Source organism: Cervus elaphus, chromosome 17 (assembly GCF_910594005.1).
Source record: "Cervus elaphus chromosome 17, mCerEla1.1, whole genome shotgun sequence".
Lineage (NCBI taxonomy): Eukaryota > Metazoa > Chordata > Mammalia > Artiodactyla > Cervidae > Cervus > Cervus elaphus.
In genome coordinates this window covers 55,930,897-55,956,731 of record NC_057831.1, presented here as the reverse complement: position 1 = coordinate 55,956,731, position 25,835 = coordinate 55,930,897, and the positions used below count along the sequence as shown (strand labels likewise).

Sequence of the window (25,835 nt, the reverse complement as noted above, 5' to 3'; positions counted from 1 at the left end):
CAGTGCATATATGTGTCAGGGCTTTGCTGGTGGTCTAGTGGTTAAGAATCCATCTGCCAGGCGTCGTGTCCTCAGTATCCTTTCAGGATTATGCTATGCATGTACCTGCTTATACAGTGCATATATGTGTCAGGGCTTTGCTGGTGGTCTAGTGGTTAAGAATCCATCCGCCAGGCCAGGGGATGTGGGTTCAGTCCCTGGTTGGGGAACTAAGATCTCACAACTAACTAAGGCCCAATGCAGCCAAGTAAATATGTAAATAATTTTTTAAAAAAACATACATGTGTGTCTGCAGCCCCCTCCTTTGCACTTCTACAAAAAAGAGCTTAGCTACTTGTCTGCATCTTCCCTTTTATTGCAGTTGATGACTGATAACTTCTGTGGACTATTTTTATTCTCCCACATTGATTGAGCCACGAGGAGTGGACATGCTGGACTCCTTTAAAATGTTGTATGCACTGTTGGTTCTGTGTTGTTGGAAATAGCCCCCGAAACATTTATGGACATAAGCTGAGAGTCTGGGGTGGACCTAAAACATACTTTGCTATAATCAACTATAGGGTTCTAAATGATTCTCCACACCTTTGATCTGTGTACAGAAGAGACGGAAATGTTTGTCAGTGTTCCCAGAGTTTAGATAACTTGGGGGCCCAGAGGTTTGGTTTTGTTTTGCCCCCAAAGTTAACTGTCTCCTCTCCTCAGTTATCTCCCTCGGCAGGGTCTGCTCCAGGGTGCCTCCCTAGCGCTGGCTGGAAGGTGACCCGCTGACGGCTCAGGAGCTTATCTGCCCGCCCAGGGGGCCCTGCCACCCTCTGAGAAGGCCTGGGAAGGAGGGCTGGGACGTCTGCCCTTTCCCCAGAGAAGCTGCAGCATTGCAGGCCCTCGGGGATTTGGGAGGATGAAAGGAAGGGCAGACCTAAGGCATCCTAGGAAATGCCTCTGGAGACATTTTGGCCTCAAATGGGAAAGAAGAGAAAATTAATAATCATATTCAGGATTTTTATGTTTCTTAATCTGTAACTCAAGACTTTGAACTGCTAACTTTAAATGGCTAAATAAATAGTAGTCCCTGTTTTCTAGAAGTCACCCATTTTCCACAAGGATGTATGATGTCATAGTAGCTCCACAGTATAGGTTCTGGAACCAGACTCCTTGTGGCAAGTCCTGGCCTGGCATTTTACAGCTGTGTATTCTTGGACAGGTTCCTTGACCTGTGATGCCTTGGCTTTTCCATCTGTAAAATGGGCTTAATAATAATACTACCACCTGCCTCATAGGGATGTTGTTCCTTGGCACTTCGCAACTGCTAAATAGGCAAGTGTTTCATGTTATTATTGCAATATTGTGCCAGATGGAGCCTATTTAAACACTTAGCAAATAAAAGTGTAAAAAATTAATTTTTTTTTTGGCCATGTGGCATGTGGTTTCTTAGTTCCTGACCAGGGATCGAACCTGTGGCCCTGGCAGTGGAAGCACATAGTTTTAACCACTGATCACCAGGGAAGTCCCCCAGATGAATAGTTTTTGATGTTTCTTAATTTTCCTGAGGCTCAGAGAGGCAGGTTAGAGGTAACCTATAAGATGTTATGGTTTTGTTTATTTGACACTCAGGTAGAGACTTACGGGGGTTTCCCTGGTGGCTCAGCGGTAAAGAGTCCGCCTGGAATGCAGGAGATGCTAGGAGACGCTGGTTCTCAGGAAGATCCCCTGGAGGAGGGCATGGCAACCCACTGCAGGCAACCCATTCTTGCCTGGAGAATCCCATGGACAGAGGAGCCTGGCGGGCCACAGTCCATCGGGTCACAAAGAATCTGACACAGCTGAAGTGACTTAGCGTGAGCATGAGAGGCCTGCTCAAGGCGAGGCAGCAGAGAGGCAGCCTTTGGCTTGTTCTGTTTTCCCTAGTAGGAAGAGGTGGGACCGTTCGGAGGCATGACTGATTCCGCCAGGAGCTTAGTGTAGGTGTTGAATCAGAGGTGTGTTGAGACTAGCAGGGAACTGCTGCGTTTCATTTAAATCCTTCCCAAGTGAACCCTTGTTTTTCCAGATACAGAATAACTTTCCATTTTACGTGGAATAAAGTGCTCTGATTCTCACCATCCATTGGATTGGTAAAACAAGCTCACCTGTTGTCACTTGGCAAGTGCATTGTTGCTAAATATACAGACACCTTTAAATTGCTGTGAAGCTGGGACTTCCCTGGTGGTCCAGTGGTTAAGACGTCGCCTTCCAGTGCAAGGCATGTGGGTTTGGTTCGTGGTCGGGGAGCTAAGATCCCACATACCTCGTGGCCACAAAACCAAATTAGCAAACAGAAGCAATGTTGTAGCAAATTCAATAAAGACTTGCAACATGGACCACATCAAAAAAATCTTTAAAAAAGTTCTGTGACGGTATAACTCAGATTAACCCTCAGACTTCTCCATAATATCCACATCTGATGTGAGAAAATTCAAAGCTACAGGGAGTGGACAGCTTCCCCACTGGTGTTGTTCTGGAAAGAGCAGACAAGGGCAGCCTCGGAAGACCCCACGGTGCCGCGAATGTCTCCGTGTGAGTGGTGCGGCAGTGGCTATGGGGCGTCCAGGTGTGACCTCCTGGGCTGGATCCACTGCTCTCCTATTATGAATTGTGTGGCCTTGGGCGAGCTACTGAACCTGCTAGCCTCAGTGTCCAGTTATGGAAAATGAGAGGCGGCCTTGACTCACGGAGTCACTGGAAGGAGTGAGTTATGAGTCTGGAGTGCTTAGCACGGCCGTGCCTGGTCATAGCACCGTGTAAACGTCAGCTACTGTTGTCAGTAGTCAGATGGTGCTCCTTCCTTAATCCCCTGTCCTTGGAGCTCTCAGTGTTCACTGTCCATGAATGTTTTTAGGCCTCTAATTTCTTAAAACTTGGTTCTCATTATTAAAGGGGTCAGATCCTTTTTTCTGGAGAATCCCTTATATAAGGCACATATGTGTTCTAATCAAAGCTCTACTGTGGCTTGTGTGGAACCTTAATAATGGAATGATCGTTTTTATGATTAGAATTGTGTAGTAAGCAGTAAACTTTAGAGAAAAAGATGACCACTTTTTTCTAGATTTTTTTTTTTTCTAACATTCTTAATTTCTCTCCATCAGTCTTGTTCTATGATGGAAATGGTCACACCTGGGTCTTCTGAATTGTCTTTTCAGTATACAGAAGTTTTGTTTCATTTCTCCCAGCTTGAGTAATCACTTGTGTAAGACAATCATCTCCAAATTTCCCCCCAAAAAAGATAGGTCAGTCTTATTAATTATGTACGGTCCCATAGTGATGGACCTGAGGATAACCAGTGGATGGAGTGTTTTTTCCTCCTGTGGTCCCTGCTTCTGGCCTTCCTTAGCACTCATGCCAGCCCATCCCTGGCGTTCAGACTGCTGTGTGCCCTTAGAGAAGGCACCTTTTAACAGTAATGCGCTGTGGTATAGAAATACTATTTTAAAATATATGTTTGTTTATAAATACAGTTGTATTCACAGCTGTAGAATGAAATTAGAAGGGATTTAACCATGTCAAATGCACCATGACACAGTACCAGAAATAAGGCTGCAGTTAGAAATTTGTAAGTTGTTTAGGAGCTGGTGTCTTCTTTCCTCGGGATTATTGCTCAGATGAGACAGGTGTTTGCCTGGGAATTGGTAGCTGCCACGCTGGTCAGGTTTTCCCTTTCCTTTTGTGAAGTGTGTCTTTGTGAAGAGGGGGAGCCCAGAACTGTAATCAGTGCTGGGTAGCTTTCAGTAGCCCCTGAAAGGTTAACGTCCCTTTTTTCTGCCTTGTTTCTGGTATTAGTAATCAAGACTTTAAGCAGAAGTTTGTACTTTTCTCATCCTCTTTCAAAGATATTGTGTGCAGTGCAGTTTTAATGAGCCACAGAAGACCACTGTGGGGGAGAGCCACCGTGATGGGATGCTGGTGATGGTCGTGATAGCCTACTTTTAGGAGGCTACTGACTGCTTGGTCTTGTGTTAAGCAGTGTACGTATATCCTCTTACGTAAAACCCCCAACAGCTCTATGAGGGATGCTGCAGAGAGGCCAGGGTTCAACAGCTAGTCACAGGGGCCTGGATTTGGGGGCAGGCCCCTGGCCCCAGACTCTTCGTTTTTAGCCAGCCTTGGTCTTCCACGCCCACTCCTTAAAGCTGGTCAAACCTGTGCAAAGAACTCTAAATGGGACATTCTACGGAATGATGAAAATGCTTACTTTGATGAACCATTTCATTCTAAGCCTGACATCCCTTGCTTTTGACCTTCTTGCTTCTGTGATACAAGAAAGTCCAGGGCTGAGGGAGCAGCTGATAAAAAGTGGAGACATAAAAATAGTTGAGTACCTATTTTCTAGTTAATGGCCTAGTTTGAAGTTTTCCTGAGAAAATTCTCTCTTCTTTGTTTACTTTTTCTTCTTTTAGGACAAATTTTTCTATTTTTTCTACCTCTAGCTTTTCTACTTTTTTCCCTTGCTAGTATCTTCCATATTATTATTAATCAACTCTTAAATGACAGTATTCCTGGAGCTGACTTTGTTCAGTCTTATGGCACAAATCCATAGTTCACTTGTGCTAGGTTGTAACAATGCAGCACAGAGAATTACTTATTCATTTATAATTAAGAAGTTGGTTCATGCTGTTTTAAAGAACAATGTTTTATTTCCTTTTCAGTTAGGGAGATAAGAGTCCTTTCTCCAACTCATTTAGTTTGGGAAATCACTCTCTCTTTCACGCACACATACACACTGACTATTATAAGTGACACAATGACAGAAAAGGATAATGTGGACAGTGTTGGACTCCATATCTCAAAGGATGAGTTATGAAATAAGTAGAACAGCAAAAAAAAAAAAATACAAAAAAAAAAAGTAATACTTCGATAAAGACATACTATTGACTCCTTTCTATTTCTTCTTATTTCTGTAAGTTGGTTTCATCTCTGTTTCCGTTCAGCATTTATAGGCAAACACGATCTGGAGAGACAAGAGAAGGTTTTGTTCCTTAACGTGATGTAGGTTGGCCTGCGTGGTGTGTATATTTCAGTATATTTCAGTATACACAGGTGTACATAGAATTTTAGTATGCCTGTTGTCCTGGATCTCCAAGACAGGGAAGTGAAAGGGTACATAACTCTGTCACTTAGGTGAGACCACTGTAAACCAACCAAACAAAAAACCTTTTGAAAAAAAAAAGCAGAAAATTATTTTTCAGGTTTACAAGGGGCGTCATTTGTAATTTAAACATAGACACTGATGTGGGCCAGTTGTTAGAAGAACCTAAAAATATTGTATATAGCTTTCCGAAGGAGAAGGAAGACCTAGCATCGAGCGTTTTATCATTGTGTTCTTACACACCCAGCAAAGTCCCAGTCAAGCTGTCCCGTTTGCTCAGTGGAGATGTGGAGGTAACTCAGTTTGGTGTGGCTTGGGAAAGACGCTATGCCTGACACGCGTAAGGATCCTCGTGATGACCGCGTTCACCCTGTAGCTTGTTACTCGATAGAATGTGAATGAAAAGTTAAAGGACAGGTTCCTGGGAATAAGAGATACAGGATACCCAGGGAGGATACCCACCAGTCACCCTCAGAAACTTGTGTCAAAACAGACCGATGCCTTCAGACTAGGGTGGTTCTCAAGTTCTGTTCTTTCTTGGTTTGTAAAAACCTTGATAAAAGAGGTCCTTTGGAAATTGTGGCACTTAAATTTCCTCAGACCGAATTCTAGAAGCGCCTGTAATGAGGGAAGGAATGCAGTGGGATGGAGTGGGATAGGGTGGGACGGGGTGAGGATGGATTGCAATTCCCCCATGTTCTTTAATATTCAGGCAGTTAATGTGGGATATGATGCTTGCCTTTTATAATGCTTTACCTTTTTGTTTTCTCTTGCAGATATGACTATATGTGAAGAGTTCTAAAAGACTAAGAACTTAAAACATGTGAAGTTGCCTAGGGAATTATTTTTTATCTTTTATACAATTTCTATGGTAGAGTCTGCAGGCAAGTGGATGAAAGCTAAAAGGGAATATTGTTGCTATGCTGGATACAGAATTCAGTTTGCTTTGAAACAAATTTTGGTTTAAAAAATATCTGATGAAAAATTTTATTCCATATCCAAGGGAGGAAAAGAGCTCATTTTTTTAATCTTCCCAACCACTGTCCCTCCCAATCCCCCATCTGTGGCCTTGATGTACACACTGCAGTTTCCCCAGTACGATCACGATGTACAGTGGAACTATTTGTGTACGGTCTGAGCTAATGCTCAGGGTGTGTGTGTGCACGCGTGTGTGTGTACGCGTCTGCGTACCTGTACTTCTGTTCCCTCAACCCTTGGATCTCAATTTTGTTACTGGTTGTAAGACGATCCTCTTACAGTTTAACTGTAATAGAAAATAAAAGATGCATCTTCGGTGGTGAAGGCTCCTTGAAGACGTAGTCTAGCCCTGGGTACTTGATCCCCCCCAAGAGATTATGGACTCAGAGGGCACCAGATGCTAGACTTTGGATTCGGGGACCAGAAATCGGCACTGACCTGCTACCAGCATGCCTCTCCTAGGTCACTTATAAAATACTGAGTTTCTTTGTTTTTTTTAACTCAAGCTAAGCAAATCTTATTTAGCCGTTGGATAAGGGGAAAAATGGTTTAAAGTCACTATAAAAAAGTCTAGTTTTGATAACTCAAGACCAAAAGAAAACAATCTCCACTTCTGATGTAAGATGGGCCCGCACCTTCCTCTGGTATGTTTTCCTTGGTGTTCTTCCTGTTCTCCATCTTGTAACTAGTGCCTGTTTATAAAGGATTCTTGAGGGTTACTTTCTCCTACAGGCCTGGAATACACCACTTAAAAAAAAAAAAAACAAACTGTGACGTTTACGGAACATCTGAAAGAACACAGAGGTGAAGGAAGTAGTATATTTACGGTAGGTCTGAGCCAAGAAGAAAGGAGTCCAGAAGTAGGGACTTCTCCAAGACCTGCCACCCTGTCAGTATTGCTGTGGTGCCTCGGGGCACTTCCTTTATTGCAAAAAGAAAACACAGTTCTCATTTACTCCCAAAAGATAATTCTTATGAAAATGTAAAGTATTTACTGTAAATATACTCATTCCATTCTTTTTCTGGCACCAGACTAAAAATTTCTAACCTTTTAAGTGAATGGTAGGTTCAGTTTCATGTGAATTTTTGCTGCCAACTAATTAAAAGGTGTACGTGTGCATGCATATACACAGTGGACCAGGAGAAGGCAATATGGAAATAAATATCACTGTGCTCCAGAAAGTAGCAGTATCAGAATTTTTGGGGGGAGGTGTGCATTAGTATAAATAATGTACATGCAGTCTAGACCAGTAGTTTTATAAAAAGGACTCATTTTTTGTTTTAAAAATATCATGCCCTCAAAATGATGAGGGATAAAGGGTAAGATATTCTTCAGCTTTAATTATTTTTTAATTTTATTCAGGTCAGAGCACTTTTTTAAATAACAATATAACAGGCAAGAAAATACTCAAAATATTTAAAATTGTATTTATACCAAGAGTACATATGTTTTAAATATTTTCTAATACTTGAGTAGTTGCTGTCTGACTGGCTTCCAAATATGCCAAGAGTTAAGCATTCAATATTTTCAACATATGCGCTTTTTACTGGTTTATATTATCTAATAAGAATCCTTAAGTGTCCCCAGTGCAACTGATGTTTACAGGCCGTTTGTGTTTTTCCTCCTTCTTTAGGAGGCTTGGGGAGCCACAACAAAGTTACTGTATAAAACACTAATGATGGACTAACTTCTGATGTAATAAATGAGTCGGCTACCACCTCGATGTAAAAATTTGTAAAGGGAATTTTTCACCATTTTTGAGTGTTACATGTATTTTTAACTGTCTGGTTTGTACTTCTACAACTTTTGTACTACCAAAGAAGAGTTAAAAATAAAAATGTTAAACGCAGGGAGCTGTTTTTGAATGATCCAATTGTTGGTGCCTTGGGTGCTGAAAAGTACAATTGTGGTTGGTATAATTTATCAAGCTTAATGTCACAGTGCCCATTTTCTTATGTCTAAATTGTCAAGTGATCACTTGGCTGACTTTCCTCATTGGGTTCTTCCTCTTCCCATAATGATATCACCCCTTGATTATTATTTTGTTTAAGTCTGGAGATAATTTTGGATGTATGGAACAATTGCAGAAGCCATACAGAGAGTTCTTGTATACTCTTCACCCCACTTTCCCGTATGGTATCATCTTACATAACCATTAAACATGATCAAAGCTAAGAAATTAACATCAGTATAACACTATGAATTAAGTCACAGCATCATTCCAGTCTCACCAGTTATCCCATTAACATCCTGTTCTGTTCCAGATGGCCCACCGCATTTAGCCCTTGGCTTCCTTAGTCTCCTCTGACCTGTGATTGTCTGTCAGTTTTTCAGGATCGTCACATGTTAGGGGGTACTCATCTGTTATCTTATAGAATGCCCTTCAACCTAAGTGTGCCGGCTCTTTCTCCTGATTAGACCGAGGGTCTGCATTATAGAAAGGATGCCTTTCCTCTTGCTCCGTATTGGGGGGCTGTTGGGGGAGGACGTGAGGTCGGTATGTATCACTAGGGATGTCAGCTTCCACTGTTTGACCCAGGTGGTGGCCACCAGCGTTCATTTCTATGAAGTCACTAGTTTTCCCTTTGTAGTGAATAAGTTTTTGAGGGGAGAGACTTTGAGATTGGGGCTTCCCAGGTGGCACAGGGGTAAAGAAACTGCCTGCCAGTGTGGGAGATACAAGAGATGTGGGTTCGATCCCTGGATCGGAAAGATCCCCTGGAGAAGGAAATGACAATCCACTCCAATATTCTTTCCAGAAAAATTCCATGGACAGAAGGCCCTGGTGAACTATGGTCCACAGAGTTTCAAAAAATCAGACTCAACTGATCGTGCATGGGCACATCCTATTTCTGCTTAAACTTTCTCCCTTTAATTTTTACCACGTCTTAGTTTATTAGGGCTCCTATAAAAAACAGGTGGTGGCCTAAAACAGCAAAAGTTTATTCTTTCACAGTTGAGGAAGCAAAAGCCTGACTGTCCCACGGCCCATCTTCCCTCTTGGTGCTTGCTGGCAGTCATTGGCGTTTCTGGATCTGTAGCTGCTTTGCTCCAGGGTCTGCCTGTCTTCACAGGGACATCTCTGTGCGTGGGCCTCTGTTCACGCATCTTCTCATGGGGACACCAATCACTGTATGGATATAGGACCCTTTGTAATCGAGGATAACTGCGTTTTGATTACATTTGCAAAGACCCCGATTCCAAATACTGTCAATCATCTCCACAGGAACCTGGAGTTAGAACTTCAACCTATCTTTTTAGGGGACACAGTTCAACCCCCTACACCATCCGCTGGTGGGTCTTGCCTGCAGCTGTTTTTACTGTGGGAGGGACTCTTTCAGGTCGGTGGCGGTGACCTTTTGATATGGCTCCTTCTCTTTATTTCGTCTTCACTTTCTCTCTATCCCTTTTGCCCTCTCTACCTTTCTGGATACCACAAGATGCTCCAGGCTCATCTCCTCTTGTGCTTTCCTTGTCTCAGCCTTGGAATCCACCACTAATCAAGGAGCTCTGGCTCCCTTTATTGGAGAAAGGTGTTCAGAAGTAGAGATCAGAGTGCTAGATGTGCCCATTGATGCTGGGGTGTCACTGCTTCCAGGCACGCATACACACACACACACACACACACACACACTGCTTCCAGGCACGCATACACACACACACACACACACACACACACACACACACACACACACACACACACACACACACACACACACACACACACACACACACACTGCTAACCTACACATGTGCACCTCGTTATGTAACTTTTTTGTTTTCTTCTGGCCGTACCATATGGCATGCGGGATCTCAGTTCCTCAATCAGGGATCAAATGTGTGCCTTTTATAGTGGACTGCCAGGGAAGTCCCAATGTAACTATCTTTATTTTTTTTTAATTTTATTTATTTATTGACTGTGTTGGGTCTTCATTGCTGCTTGGGCTTTTCTCTAGTTGCAGCAAACGGGACCACTCTCTAGTCATGGAGCACAGGCTTCTCACTGTGCTGGCTTCTCTTGTTACAGTGCACAGGCTCCAGGGCTCACAGGCTTCAGTACCTGTGGTTAGCGGGCTCTGGAGCACAGGTTCAATAGCTATGGCACACGGACTTGGTTCCTCAAAGGCATGTGGGATCTTCCTGCACCAAGGGTAGGACCCATGTCTCCTGCATTGGCAGGTGGATCCATTCATTACCACTGAGCCACCAAGGAAACCGTCTGTGTAACTATCTTTAGAACAAAATAACTGTCACCTCTGACCCCAGTCTAGCTCCCCAGGCTTCCCTCTAAACTTCCCACTTTCCCTCTTGGTAATTTTTCTCCAACAATAAAGAAACCTGGCTCTTATGATCTATGATCTTTTTACATCTGTATCAACCCTAGCATATGTACAAAGTAGTTTGAATATAGACCCCTAAAGAAATAGATTTCCAACGAGAGCACCATGCCATGTACTATTCTTCTAGTTTCGAGCCTTAGAAAATCCAGCCAGAAGCCCATTAGCCGAAATTACTTAGGTCAGCACCTTCGTTCCCCACCCCTTGGGCATGGTTATGCGGTTCACTTTTAACACAGAGTCATTTGTCATCGTCTGCATTCCATCTTTCCTTCATATCCAGGTTAAGTTTCTTAAAATTTATGTACAGCAAACTTTACTCTTTGTGGTGCCTCATTGGGTTCTGACTTTGAATTTTCATGTGTGTCTGTGTGTGTTTTCCTTGAAATTGAGATCAATTAACACTTATGCTAAGGAAGTGGAAAAGCTAATTTTATAATTTTCAGCTCATGAAAACCAGGAAACCTAGAATGTATGCATGAGGGAGGATGTTAGGACTCCCCCCCCAACCCAATCTCTCATTTTGGAAAGGGGTCATTTGAGGTTACAGGTTTTGTTCTTAATCAGCAATTTGATATCCTCTCTAGGATCTTTCCTAGGATTCAACTCTCTCTGGACACAGTAGGTCCTGGTGAAAGTGCCAGGGAGACTGAGGGTCCGTGGCCCTGAATGCTTCTGCACTTCTTTCTCAAAATCAGGCCTTGAGGCTTCCTCCACCCTGATCTGACACAGTGGACGCATGGAGGGACACTTCCTTCCCTCCCACCAAGGACAGCAGGACAGTGATGCTTTGGGAGTGGGGTTCCGCCAGTAAAGCGTTTGGCTGCGGTCAAAGGAGACTCCGTTTTGCTTCCAAGGTCCTTGCCAGTTCCTAAATCCTGACCCTTTTGTCTGTGGGGCAGCTTCTGTCCAGGGCTTGCTTCCTTCATTCCTCGTCTTCCCAGGGCCATTCTCCGGGACTGTTCTCAGCTCTCTGGAGGTCCCTCATGGTGGATCCAAACGTCTGAAAGGACACCCGGGACTCTGACCCCGGCGTCCTGTAACCGCCCAGCGGGTGTCGCTGCCCACCGGATTCAGCTGCTGTCCTGCCTGTTGGCGTCCGCCGCTCGCAGAGCGGGCATTCGCGCCCTCTGCCGGCAGAACGCGAGAACTGCAGGCGGCCAGCTTCGCCCTTTGTTGATGGTGGGGACCTTCTCTCAGGGCCTGGAGCTCAGAAAGTATATAGGCATGATTTCATGATGATTTGCTGAATGAATGAATGAATAAAAGTCTGCTTTAAAAAGATGAAAGATTATCATTCACTATTTTATGGGAGTAAAAATTTGGATTTTTCTTCACTCCTTTTCTGACGCCAGCTGATCTCTCTTGTCTTTCTCATAGGAAAGCCCGTTTCTTACCTAGGAACTTGCTCTCCTGCATGTGTGACCTTGGATGCTGGTAGAAATCACTGAGTTCCACTTTGAAGGGAACCCCGTTCCCTGAATCCTGCCCTGGAAGTGGTGTGTGTATATAAGTAGTGTGGACCCAGAGAAGTAGCTTGGTCTTTGCTCCTGGCTCTGACGCTCACGGTGGTGTAGTGTTGGGAAACTGCCTTATCTCTGAGATACAGTTTCCTCATCTGTAAAATGATCCGTCTCACAGGATTTTTAAGGACTAGAAATATGCGTGCAGAGTCATGGGGCCTGCCATGATCTCCACATTCACTCTGATGATGAGCGCTGTCATTGTCAACAGCCAGGCTTGGTAGGGTCTGTGTGTTTCTGTCCCACCAGAGCTGGTCAGAGTGGCCTGGGCAGAGTCTCAGCACACAGAATTCTCTCCAGGTGTAGAGCTGAGCCAGGAAAGTTCTTGCTCTGAGTCTGAGCCACAGTTAGAGTTCAAAACCCTCACGGAAGAAGCATGGAATAGAGGAGAGTCCATATTTTGAGGAGGCAGAGCACAGGGGTAGAAGAAAGATCTGAGGGGACTTCCCTGGTCATTCTGTGTGGACTCTGCGCTTCTACTGCAGGAGGTCTGGGTTCGATCCCTGGTCAGGGAACTAGAGCCCATATCCTGCAACTGAAAAAAAAAAAAAAAATCCCACATGCTGCATCTAAGACTTGGCACAGCCAAAATAAATAAAACAAATATTTAAAAGAAAAAGATAAAAAGATCTGAAGATGAAGTGGTAGTGTGTGTAAGGGGCAGCTAGAACTCCTCCAGGCCAGCGCCTCTGCTTTCTGTGAATGGTGCCATCTTTCCTAGAGAACACTTCTCCTCCCTCTTAGGACATAGGCAGGTGGCCCACTCTCTGACCACAGCTGGATGAGACTGAGGTGGGCGCACGGCCATCTGTGACCTGGCCCAACGGGGTCTCTTCCTGGGATATTTAACAACTGGAGCTGAAGAAAGCGGTTCATCTCTCTGGCAGCTAAAGCTGGCGGAGGCCGTGCTCCCTGACGTGCTGAGGAAGCCCGTCTGAAGAAAGGACAGGAACACGCCTAGGGAAGAGAGGCAGCCCTGGCTTCTCTCAAGGCCCACATGCAGCTGCCCCGAGGCTCAGCTGCCCGTCTGAGTTTTACGACCATTCCAAGAACATTTCTCTTTGGCCTTACCTCGTGTGTGTAGAGTTTCTATCACTTGCAACAACCACCACAAAACCCCACAGGCAATGCGATTATTTACAGAGAAGCAGATCCGTGAGGGGGATCAGAGCCACACGGCCAGTGGAGCCCTGGTCTCCAGTCTTCAGCGGAGACCGCCCAGCGCCGCTCTGGATTCACAGTTGGGGGCCCTGGCCCTTGTAGCTTCTGTTCTGAAATGCTCATGCAAACCCTCTCCCGACTTCACCGCCTTGGGATGACCTCCCTCCCCCATCTGTCTTTGATCTGCTGCAGGGCGTGTGACCTAGCTCCCTTCAGAGCACAGCTTTGGCATTCAGATGACTTGACTTCTGACCTTAAGGTTTTCAGATCTCAATCTTCTGACTACAGACTGAAGATAATATGTGTCTTTTTAGGGTGGTCATGAGGATTCCACAAGCTTGGGCAGGTAGTGCTGTTAGCACTGAACTTCTCTGGTGGTTCAGTGGTAAAGAATCCTGCAATGCAGGAAATGCAGGAGACATGGGTTCGATCCTTGGGTCGGCAAACTCCCCTGGAGGAGGAAATGGCAACCCACTCCAGTATTCTTGCCTGGAGAATCCCATAGACAGTGGAGCGCAGTGTGCTATAGTCCACGGGGTTGCAGAGTCGCGACTGAAGCGACTGAGCGTGCATGTACGCACTTCGCAGGGGGCTGGATACAACCAGCACTCACTCAATGAACTGCCTCAGTTCAGTCCAGTCACCCAGTCATGTCTGACTCTTTGCAACCCAAGAGACTGCAGCATGCCAGGCTTCCCTGTCCACCACCAACTCCTGGAGCTTCTCAAACTCATGTCCATTGAGTCAGTGATGCCATCCAAACATCTCATCAGCTTCAGCATCAGTCTTTCCAATGAATATTCAGGACTGATTGCCTTTAGGGTTGACTGGTTTGATCTCCTTGCTATCTGAGGGACTCTCAACAGTCTTCTCCAACACCACAGTTCAAAAGCATCAATTCTTCGGTGCTCAGCCTCTTTTATGGTCCAACTCACATCCATACACGACTACTGGAAAAACCATAGCTTTGACTAGACGGATCTTTGTTGGCAAAGTAATGTCTCTGCTTTTTAATATGCTGTCTAGGTTTGTCATAGCTTTTCTTCCAGGGAGCAAGCATCATTTCATGGCTGCAGACACCATCTGCAGTGATTTTGGAGCCCAAGAAAGTAAAGTCTGTCACTGTTTCCATTGTTTCCCCATCTATTTGCCATGGAGTGATGGGACCAGTTGCCATGATCTTTGTTTTTTGAATGTTGAGTTTTAAGCCAGCTTTTTCACTCTCCTCTTTCACTTTCATCAAGAGGCTCTTTAGTTCATCTTCACTTTCTGCCATAAGGGTGGTGTCATCTTCATATCTGAGGTTGTTGATATTTCTCCTGGCAATCTTGATTCCAGCTTGTGCTTCATCCAGTCTAGAATTTCACATGATGTACTCTGCATGTAAGTTAAATAAGCAGGGTGACAATATACAGCCTTGATGGACTCCTTTCCCAATTTGGGAACCAGTCCATTGTTCCATGTCCAGTTCTAACTGTTTCGGCTTGACCTGCATACAAGTTTCTCAGGAGGCAGGTAAGGTGGTCTGGTATTCCCATCTCTTTAAGAATTGTCCACAGTCTTTTGTGATCCACACAGTCAAAGGTTTTAGCATAGTTAATGAGGCAGAAGTAGATGTTTTTCTGGAATTCTCTATTTTTTTCCTTTGATGCAACAGATGTTGGCAATTTGCTCTCTGGTTCCTCTGCCTTTTCTAAATCCAGTTTGAACATCTGGAACTTAGCATGGGGCTGGATACAGCCAGCACTTATTCAATGGGCTGCCTCAGAGTTGCTCAATTCAGCTCCTCTTAGGAAATGGCAACCCACTCCAGTACTCTTGCCTGGAAAATCCCATGGACGGAGGAGCCTGGTAGGCTACAGTCTATGGAGTCGCAAAGAGTTGGACATGACTGAGCAACTTCACTTAGTGAAATAAATGATACAGTGATGAAAGTTTGACCATTTGAGTGTGGGTTCTTGATGTTTCTACCGCATTCATATTGCTTAATGTTGAAGATAGATCTAGGGTGGGGGTGGGATTGGTGAATAGGAGAAATTGGGTAACAGAAGGAACTTCTGACATTCTTTCTGGCCCACATTCTTCTGGAACCAGACCAAATACCTTCAGTGAGAGAATTACCTCATTACTCTGATGTTAAATGGACCCAGATCTATAAGACAAACGGTGTGCTCTTTCCCTGTGTGTTCAGCCTGTCATTTTATCTTATCACTGTTAGGATAAGACACGAATGTAGGGCTCCTCTGGTGGGTCAGTGGTAAAAAATCCGCCTGCCAGTGCAGGAGATGTGGGTTTGATCCCTGATCCAGGAAGATCCCACATACCACAGAGCAACTAAGCCTGTGAGCCACAACTCTGACCCTGTGCTCTGGGGCCCATGAGCTGCAACTACTGGGTCCAGGAGCCACAACTAGTGAAGCCCGTGCACCCTAGAGCCTGTGATCTGTAACAGGAGAAACCACGGCAATGAGAAGCCTGCACGCCACAGCTAGAGAGAAGGCCCTGCTGTCCGCAACTAGAGAAAAGCCTGTGCAGAAGTGAAGACCCAGCACCGCCAAAAGTTAAAAAAAAAAAAAAAGAGAGAGAAAGAGATGAATGTGGCATAGCCTTAAAAAGACCTTGATTTCTTTTTCTTTGCAAGTTAATCTGTCAAGAAATTATAGAGAAAATACCAAAGAAAACAATGCCTCTGAAATAACTAACCAACACTACCAAACTCAAGATTTCTAGCTTGCATTAAAAGTGCATTTTACTTAATATAGATGTATTTGTGGCAAGGGAGGATAAAAGAAATAGATCAGTTTTAATGCCTCAAACAGCATGACTTAAAATTGGAACTAGGCATAAATTACCGTGTCTTCTCCAATGGTTAAATGATGCAAATAATTAAAATAAATGATAATGATGAGAATAAAAATAAATTAAATTTGAAGTGCCTCCAATGTGCCTGTTTGCCTTGAGATGATGTTAGTAATGTAGGTAGAAAGGGATTTGAAGGGTTTAGAAACTGTTTAATATTATTAGAAGTGGTGCAGAAAGCTTCAGTAGTCACAGAAATCAAAATTTAGTTATTTAAAAAAAGTGTAAGTGCTACTAATAAAAAAGCGGTCCAGTGTGAGATGACCTTCACTGGGTAATAAAATCACGTCTTGCGTTTACTATTTACCTGGTGCCAAGTGTGTGCTAAGCACTTCATATCCTGTGTCTTCTGTAAGGCGCATTACAGACCAAGGGAGGCACAGCCACCGCTTCCATTCTACAGGGGACAAAACTGAGGAAGGGACTCTCAGGTCACTCTGTATTGGTCATTCATGTCATCACTGTAAAAACATAAATATTATTAATAGTAGACAACATCGGAATTTTACAGATAAGGCCTTGACTAAATTTTCAACTCATTATTAAACTCTTCCTCAGAACCAAAAAAGCCACTTTCTTTCCTAATTGACAGTATATATAAGTTTATTTGCTAAGAGAGGGCCTCCCTGGGAGCTCAGACAGTAAAGAGTCTGCCTGCAATGTAGGAGACCTGGGTTCAATGCCTGGGTTGGGAAGATCTCCTGGAGAAGGAAATGGCTACCCACTTCAGTATACTTACCTGGAGAATCCCATGTTCAGGAGAGCCTGGTGAGCCCCAGTCCATGGGGGTCACAAAGAGTGGGACATGACTGAGTGACTAATACTTGCTTTTCTAAAATTGGATGTCCTCGCTTCCACCACCTTGGTTTGATTCAGCTCTTCTTTTATCCTGATGGCAACAAGCTGTCTCCAAAGAGAGGTGGTACTATGTTTTCCTAAAAAGGACCAGCTTGTTGTTCAATCTGATTTCAGTTGAGATTCTGCCCCTGACTGTCTGTGTGACCATGGCTGAGTTAGATAGCTTTTTTGAGCCTCCATTTTCCCATCTGTGAAATGGGGATAACCATACCTACAACTCATAGGGTTATGGTAGACTTAAGCAAGATAATGCATATGCAGAACTTAAACTATGATAACTGCTTAATACATGTTTTTTTTTTTTTTGAAGTTAAGCTATATTTGCACCTATAAGTGCTGGAGAGGATATGGAGAAAAGGGAACCCTCTTGCACTGTTGGTGGGAATGTAAATTGATACAGCCACTATAGAGAACAGTGTGGAGAGTTCTTAAAAAAAATTAGGAATAAAACCAAAATACGACCCAGCAACCCCACTACTGGGCATATACCCTATGAAAACCACAGTTCTACAAAACACATGTACCCCAGGGTTCATTGCAGCACTATTTACAATAGCCAGGACATGGAAGCAATCTAGATCTCCATGACAGATGAATGGATAACGAAGTTGTGGTATATATATATATATAATGAAATATTACTCAGTCATAAAAAGGAAGGAATTTGAGTCAGTTCTAGTGAGGTAAATGAACCTAGAGTCTGTTATACAGAGTGAAGTAAGTAAAAAAGAAAAACAAGTATCAAGTGTTAACCTATATATATATGGAACCTAGAAAAATGGTACTGATAAACCTATTTTTCAGGGCAGCAATACAGATGCAGACGTAGAGAACAGACTTGTACACAGTGGAGGGAAGCGGAGGGTGGATGAATTGAGAGACTAGCATTGAAACATATCCATTACCACGTGTAAAACAGACAGCCAGTGGGGATTTGTTGTATGATGCAAGGAGCGCAACCCAGTGCTCTGTGACACCCTAGAGGGATGGGATGGAGTGGGAGAGACGGGAGGAAAGTTCAAGAGGAGGGGACATGTGTATCCTATGGCTGACTCATGTTGATGATATGTATACTTATGGCTGATTCATGTTGATGTATGGCAGAAACCAGCTCAACATTGTAAAGCAATCATCCTCCAATTAAAAATAAATTTAAAAAATTACCCGATGGCTCAGTGGGAAAGAATCCTCCTGCCATTGCAGGAGACGTGGGTTTGATCTCCGGGTCGGGAGGATCCCCTGGAGAAGGAAATGGCAACCCACTGTAGTATTCTTGCCTGGGAAATCCAATGGACAGAGGAGCCTGGCGGGGTACAGTCCAAGGGGTCACAAAAGAATCAGACACGACTTACTGACTAAACAACAACAAGGACAATAAATTAAAAAAAGAAAAAAAAAACTCAAGAAAATTGAAAAACAAAAAACCAAAAATCTTAACTTGATGGCTCTCAGAAATTCTTACTGAATAAAATTATTGTATCAATAATTGTATGATTTGTCAAATTATTTTGAAAGTGTCTTTGCAGATACTTTTTTTGTTATAAAATTTTCACCTATAACTTTCAGTGTAAATGCTGTAACAGTCTTTGGTTTGTCTCCTGCCCAATGATTGATGTCATGAAGATCTTGGAACCTATGATCACATGGCTTCATAAATGGGTGATTAAAAACTTTTGATCCTGTTCTAGGCATCAACATTTAAGACAGGGAGAGTACAGTAGTTAATGAGAAGAGACCAGCAACTCTCTTTGGCCTGTAAAAATCTTCACTTGTTTATATAAGAACCAAGGTCTATATGTGCCAATCTTGATGGCTTTAGGACTATTCTGGAGAATTAAAAAGGGATTGAGTAGGACCTGGAAATGAAATTATTTTTGTGGGATTTTTTTAAGGTTAGTAACTGGATGTCAAGGGAAAACTTCATGGTTTTGTTTTTAAAATAACAAAGATCCTCACTCAACAAATACTCTAATCAGCTTGGTCAGTCATGTGAATTGGGAATGTGTAGTTCTGATAAGGCATGTGAGTAAAATTCTTTGTCTATCTTCTGGTCTCTGGGTCATATTTTACCCTTGTTTTGTATTAACTATTCCAAAATGGTTAAAGGCAGAAAATATAGAAGTCTTCCAAAAAACTAAGCTCAGAGTGGTATTGGGGTGTGCTTTCACATCTGCTTGTATTTTGTTCTAAGTGTATGGTCACATGCCTGTGTAGGCTGTATATCTTGTCAAAAATCTTAGTCCAGTTTTGTCTGTTTAGAGTGTTTTCATACATAGTTCATTTGGGCTTCTAAATCAGGGGTTTTCAAAGTAGGGTTCACATAGCCCAGGGGTGTGGGGTGAGTGTATTACAACCTGGATTGATATTTGTTATTTCAATGTTGTTGCTATTGTCACTAAGTCATGCCCGCCTCATTGCAACCCCAGGGACTGCAGCCTGCCAGGCTCCTCTGTCCTCCAGCATCTCCCAGTTCTACAAAGTATATGACACAGTACCAGAAGACAGAAATTTGTACACGTACTTCTATTAGGGGTAGGAGTGTGACATTTTTTGTTGATAGCTGGTGCAAGATCAAAAAGATGAAGCAAGCCCCGCTCTGGTCTCCATGTGTCTCCAAGTGTGGCTGGAGAAATGTTCCCATCTACGCTGCAGATGCCGGGGCCTCACCCAAGACCTGCTGAATCCAAGTCTCTGAGAGCTGGGACCCAGAAACTTACTTTTGTAAAATGAGCACACTCAAATTTGAGAACGTCGGCTTTCCACTGGACATGTAGTAGTGATCCCCATTTCACAGATGAGGAAACTGAGGCACCGAAAAGTTAAGCAACTTAAACCGAAGGTCATACAATGAGCAAGAGGCACAGGCTGATTCCACCCTAGGTTGATTAAAAAAGAAGTGCGTGAGCGTGAGTGCCCAGCCCGTGCTGTGTCGTCAGAACCTTTGAACACCCGGAGGTCACCGCCCAAGGCTGCAGGGGTTTTAACTGCAGAGGCAACCCCCTTGTACTTTTTCTAACAAGAGGAGCCAAGAGAAAAGTGACATCAGAGTCTCAAGTCACAAATATACATCCTTTCTTTTCTTGCCTCTCCAGGATTTGAAAGATTGAATTCAAGATGACTGAAAAGTGTGGTCAGCCAAGTTTCCTACTGCTTGGCCCCAAACATTGGTTTTCTTAAGGTTTTTGCCTCAATTTGGGTGTAAGTTCCTCAGGGTAACCTGCTCTTGTGATGGAGACCAAACTTCCACTGGATACTCAGTTCCACTCCACGCCCATCTTCCCAAGGACCACCAAGCAGCCTCCTTATTCAAATGGAGACGGGCCATCTGAGTGAGGAAGTGAAAATGTCAGTCGCTCAGTCGTGTCTGACTCTTTGTGACCCCATGGACTATTACAGACTGCCAGACTTCTCTGTCCATGGGATTCTCCAGGCACGAATACTAGAATGGGTTGCTATGCCCTCCTCCAGGGGATCTTCCCAACCTAGGGATTGAACCCAGGTCTCCCACATTGCAGGTGGATTCTTTACCATCTGAGCCACCAGGGAAGACCCTGAGTGAGGAAGGTGAATAATAAACATAATTTTCTCTGTCATATTCATCCAGACAGTGCTTCCACAGCCCTGCATTCATACCTTTATCACAACATATTCCAACCAAATAGTTAGCATTCAGAATCTTAATCAGCTGCATGATGTCTCTTCCACTATATGTGAAGAGCTTTTAGTCTTTCATTCAACAAATAGTGTACTGAGTACTCACTTTGTGCCTACACTATCCTAGATCTGGGCAAAAGGTATGTACTATAGTCACTTTAGTTGGGAAGAAATGCTAATAGTCAATGCCAAGCAACTAGCTTGAATGTGCTGGTAAGAATCATTCATAATGGGCATATTTAATAGATTTGCCTAAAATGTTGTCTCTTAGAGTGCTTCAAAAGTTAGCCTATTACATGTCTACTATAACCTAACACATTGGAGGAACTTACAGGCTTAGTAAACAAATGAATGAGTAATTTACCCCCATAAATTAACACAAAAAGTGTCTACCATGAAAAACAAATGCCTGCTTGTCTCTTTAATCATCACCAGCTCTAAAATAGCAGGTTTTAAAGTGAATGAGGTTTAATCTGGAAGCAAAAAAGAACAGAGAGCAAGAATTCCCACATTTTCATCATATAGACTCATTGGACAAATAGGAGTCCCATTGGTGAGTAAAGTTCAAATTCAAGGCCAGGGGCCACATTCTTATGTCTGCACACAGATTACAAAACTAAGGAAGTCAGATCTATACTCACGTACTTGCTTTTGGTGCCTCCTTCATTCTTCCTAAGGCCTCCCATTGGGAGATACTGATGAAGAGTTAAGATGAGAAGGGGTGGGGGGGTCAAGATAGGAACAGGGAATTAAGCAGTATACTCTGTATAAAATAAATAAGCTACAAGGACATAATGAACAATATAGGGAATATAGCCAAACTTTTATAATATTCATAACTACAAATGGAGTATAACCTTTACAATTTTTAAATAACTTTGTACACCTGAAACATATAATATTGTACATCAATTATACTTCAATTTAAAAAAAGACTGGGGGGAGGAGCTAAGATGGTGGAGGAATAGGACAGGGAGACCACTTTCTCCCCTACAAATTCATCAAAAGAACATTTGAACACTGAGCAAACTTCACAAAACAACTTCTGATCGCTAGCAGAGGACAGCAGGCACCCAGAAAAGCAGCCATTGTCTTTGAAAGGAGGTAGGACAAAATACAAAAGATAAAAAGAGAGACAAAAGAGCTAGGGACGGAGACCCGTCCCAGGAAGGGACTCCTAATAGAGAAAGTTTCCAAACACCAGGAAACCCTCTCACTGGCAGGTCTGGGAGAAGTTTTCGAATCTCAGAGGGCAACCTAACTGGGAGGAAAAATAAATAAAACCCACAGATTACATGCCTAAAAGCAACTCCCAGCAGAAAAGTACCCCAGACGCCCGCATCCACCACCAGCAAGTGGGGGCAGAACGGAGAGGAGCGGGCGGCATTGCTTAGGGTAAGGACCGGGCCTGAGTGCCCTGAGGGCAATCGGAGGGAAATAACATGAGATAGCAACTTAAACTGTGGGCTAGCAAGAGAGAGAGAGAAAATTAACCGGCCCGAACACACTGCCGGCCGTTTGCAGAACAAAGGGACTGAGCAATTCCAGAGAAGAGCTAGCCGGCGGCAGACCGGCCCAGCCCCGCCGGAGGCAGGGGGGAGGGGAAAGGGGCAAACTCGGCCCCAGAGACGGCACCCCTCCCACACTGCAAACAGGCCTCCAGGTTCTAACCAGAGACTTCCTGAGATTCTGGATGGTCGACATCCGCTGGGAGGGTCGTGGCTAGAGGCCAACTCCCAAGAATAGACACAAGGCGCACTCACCGGACTGGCACGTGGGGAAACTGAGGCTGGGACCACAGAGGGGAGAAGGCGCCCCGCACCCAGGGAGAGTGTGCACGTCAAGCTCCTGACTGCTTGAGCCGCTCAGGCCGGGGAAGGCACAAAACGCAGGCCCAAACGAGTCCGCGCTTTTGTGGAGTACCCGAAAACTGGAACCGCATGCAGTGCAGGGCACGCTCCATATAGAGCAGCCGGGAGCCTGAGCAGTGTAGACAGGGAAAGCACACATCCGTGAGCGGGGCAAACCCAGTGTGGCCGGAACACGGTGAGTGCTCCCCACACACAGCGATATCTGTCTGCAGTGCCCCGCCCTCCCGTAGCAGGACTGAACTAGCGAACCTAAATAAGAGATCACCTCCGCCCGCCTGTGTCAGGGCGGAAATTAGACACTGAAGAGACCAGCAAACAGAAGCCAAATAAACAAAGGGAACCGCTTCAGAAGGGACCGGTGCAAGAGATTAAAATCCCTGTAGGTAACACTGACTACACCGGAAGGGGCCTGTAGATATCGAGAAGTGTAAGCTGGAACGAGGAGCTATCTGAAACTGAACCGAGCCCACACTGATGGCAACAGCTCTAGAGAAATTCCTAGATATATTTTTACTTTTTTTTTAATTAAAAAAATTTTTTTCTTTTCTTTTTTTAAAATTTTTTCTTTTATTTTCTTTTAAAATTCCCTATTACTCCCCCATTACTCCTTAACTTTCATTTTCATTTTCATATATTTTTACTATTTTTTAATTAAAATTTTTTTATTTTTTTCTCTTATTTTCTTTTAAAGTCCTCTATTACTCCTCTATTACTCCTTAATTTTCATTTTCATTTCACTATAACCTTGCAAAAAAAAAAAGAGGCCCTATTTTTAAACCGAACTTCATATATATTTCTTAAATTTTTTGTGTTTTTGTTTTTAACATTGTATTTTTAAGAGTCTAACCTCTACTCTAGATTTTTAATCTTTGTTTTTCAGTATTTGGTATCAATTTTGGACATTTAAGAATCCAATATTCAGTACCCATTTTTACTCAGAAGTGTGTTGATTACTCTCTCCCACTTTTGACTCTCCGTTTTCTCCCCCAGATCACCTCTATTTTCCCCCCTCTCCCTTCTCTTCCCAATCCAATTCTGTGAATCTCTGTGGGTGTCTGGGCTACGGAGAATACTTAGGGAACAGAGAACTGTGTAGATCTGTCTCTCTCCTCTTGAGTCCCCCTTTTTCTCCTGCTCATCTCTATCTCCCTCCTCCCTCTCCTCTTCTTCATGTAACTCTGTGAACCTCTCTGGGTGTCCCTCACTGTGGAGAATCTTTTCAACATTAACCTAGAAGTTTTATTATCAGTACTGTATAGTTGGAGAAGTCTTGAGGCTACTGGAAGAATAAGACTGAAGTCCAGAGGCAGGAGACTTAAGCCCAGAACCTGAGAACACCAGAAAAATCCTGACTACAGGGAACATTAAGTAAGAAGAGATCATCCAAAAGCCTCCATACCTACACTGAAACTAACCACCACCCAAGAGCCAATAAGTTCCAGAGCAAGACATACCATGCAAATTCTCCAGCAATGCAGGAACATAGCCCTGAGCGTCAACATACAGGCTGCCCAAAGTCACACCTAACACATAGACCCATCTCAAAACTCACTACTGGACACTCCATTGCACTCCAGAGAGAAGAAATCCAGTTCCATGCACCAGAACACCGAGGCAAGCTTCCCTAACCAGGAAACCTTGACAAGCCAATCGTCCAAACCCACCCGCTGGGTGAAACCTCCACAATAAAAAGGAACCACAGACCTCCAGAATACAGAAAGGCCACTGCAGACACAGCAATCTAAACAAGATGAAAAGGCAGAGAAATACTCAGCAGGTAAAGGAACATGAAAAATGCCCACCAAGCCAAACAAAAGAGGAGGAGATAGGGAATCTACCTGAAAAAGAATTTAGAATAATGATAATAAAAATGATCCAAAATCTGGAAAACAAAATGGAGTTACAGATAAATAGCCTGGAGACAAAGATTGAGAAGATGCAAGAAATGTTTAATAAAGACCTAGAAGAAATAAAAAAGAGTCAATTAAAAATGAATAATGCAATAAATGAGATCAAAAACACTCTGGAGGGAACCAACAGTAGAATAACGGAGACAGAAGATAGGATAAGTGAGGTAGAAGATAAAATGGTGGAAATAAATGAAGCAAAGAGGAAAAAAGAATCAAAAGAAATGAGGACAACCTCAGGGACCTCTGGGACAATGTGAAATGCCCCAACATTCGAATCATAGGAGTCCCAGAAGAAGAAGACAAAAAGAAAGTCCATGAGAAAATACTCGAGGAGATAATAGCTGAAAACTTCCCTAAAATGGGGAAGGAAATAGTTACACAGGTCCAAGAAACCCAGAGAGTCCCAAACAGGATAAACCAAGGCGAAACACCCCAAGACACATATTAATCAAATTAACAAAGATCAAACACAAAGAACAAATATTAAAAGCAGTAAGGGAGAAACAACAAATAACACACAAAGGGATTCCCATAAGGATAACAGCTGATCTATCAATAGAAACTCTTCAGGCCAGAAGGGAATGGCAGGACAAACTTAAAGTAATGAAAGAGAATAACCTACAACCTAGATTACTGTACCCAGCAAGGATCTCATTCAGATATGAAGGAGAATTCAAAAGCTTTACAGACAAGCGAAAGCTGAGAGAATTCAGCACCACCAAACCAGCTCTTCAACAAATGCTAAAGGATCTTCTCTAGACAGGAAACACAGAAAGGCTGTATAAACGCAAACCCAAAACAACAAAGCAAATGGCAACAGGACCATACCTATCAATAATTACCTTAAATGTAAATGGGTTGAATGCCCCAACCAAAAGACAAAGACTGGCTGAATGGATACAAAAACAAGACCCCTATATATGCTGTCTACAAGAGACTCACCTCAAAACAAGGGACACATATAGACTGAAAGTGAAGGGCTGGAAAAAAATATTTCACGCAAACGGAGACCAAAAGAAAGCAGGAGTCGCAATACTCATATCAGATAAAATAGACTTTAAAATAAAGGCTGTGAAAAGAGACAAAGAAGGACACTACATAATAATCAAAGGATCAATCCAAGAAGAAGATATATCAATTATAGATATATATGCACCCAACATAGGAGCACCGCAATATGTAAGGCAAATGCTAACGAGTATGAAAGCAGAAATTAACAGTAACACAATAATAGTGGGAGACTTTAATACCCCACTCACAACTATGGATAGATCAACTAAACAGAAAATTAACAAGGAAACACAAACTTTAAATGACACAATAGACCAGCTAGACCTAACTGATATCTATAGGACATTTCACCCGAAAACAGTCAACTTCACCTTTTTCTCAAGTGCACACGGAACCTTCTCCAGAATAGATCACATCCTCGGCCATAAATCTAGTCTTGGTAAATTCAAAAAAACTGAAATCATTCCAGTCATCTTTTCTGACCACAGTGCAGTAAGATTAGATCTCAATTACAGGAAAAAAATTATTAAAAATTCAAACATGTGGAGGCTAA

General features: G+C 43.3%; 1 protein-coding gene and 1 long non-coding RNA gene across 2 annotated transcripts in view; one reads left to right on the top strand and one right to left on the bottom strand.

The window, feature by feature from the left end:
* Positions 1-7,947, top strand: part of RELL1 (RELT like 1) — a 75,739-nt gene extending 67,792 nt beyond the window's left edge. Inside the window, exon 7 of the mRNA XM_043871022.1 lies at positions 5,896-7,947. Coding sequence (XP_043726957.1) covers positions 5,896-5,901 — 6 coding nt within the window. The 3' untranslated portion in view covers positions 5,902-7,947. The remainder of the gene's footprint in view (positions 1-5,895) is intronic.
* A 1,157-nt stretch (positions 7,948-9,104) lies between these two features.
* LOC122673330 lies at positions 9,105-22,305 on the bottom strand. The gene is made up of 3 exons (XR_006334669.1): positions 22,254-22,305; positions 16,286-16,439; positions 9,105-9,228 (listed from the first exon to the last, which is right to left on the bottom strand). It is a non-coding gene; the product is annotated as an uncharacterized LOC122673330 (long non-coding RNA).
* Between the last annotated feature and the right edge of the window lie 3,530 nt (positions 22,306-25,835).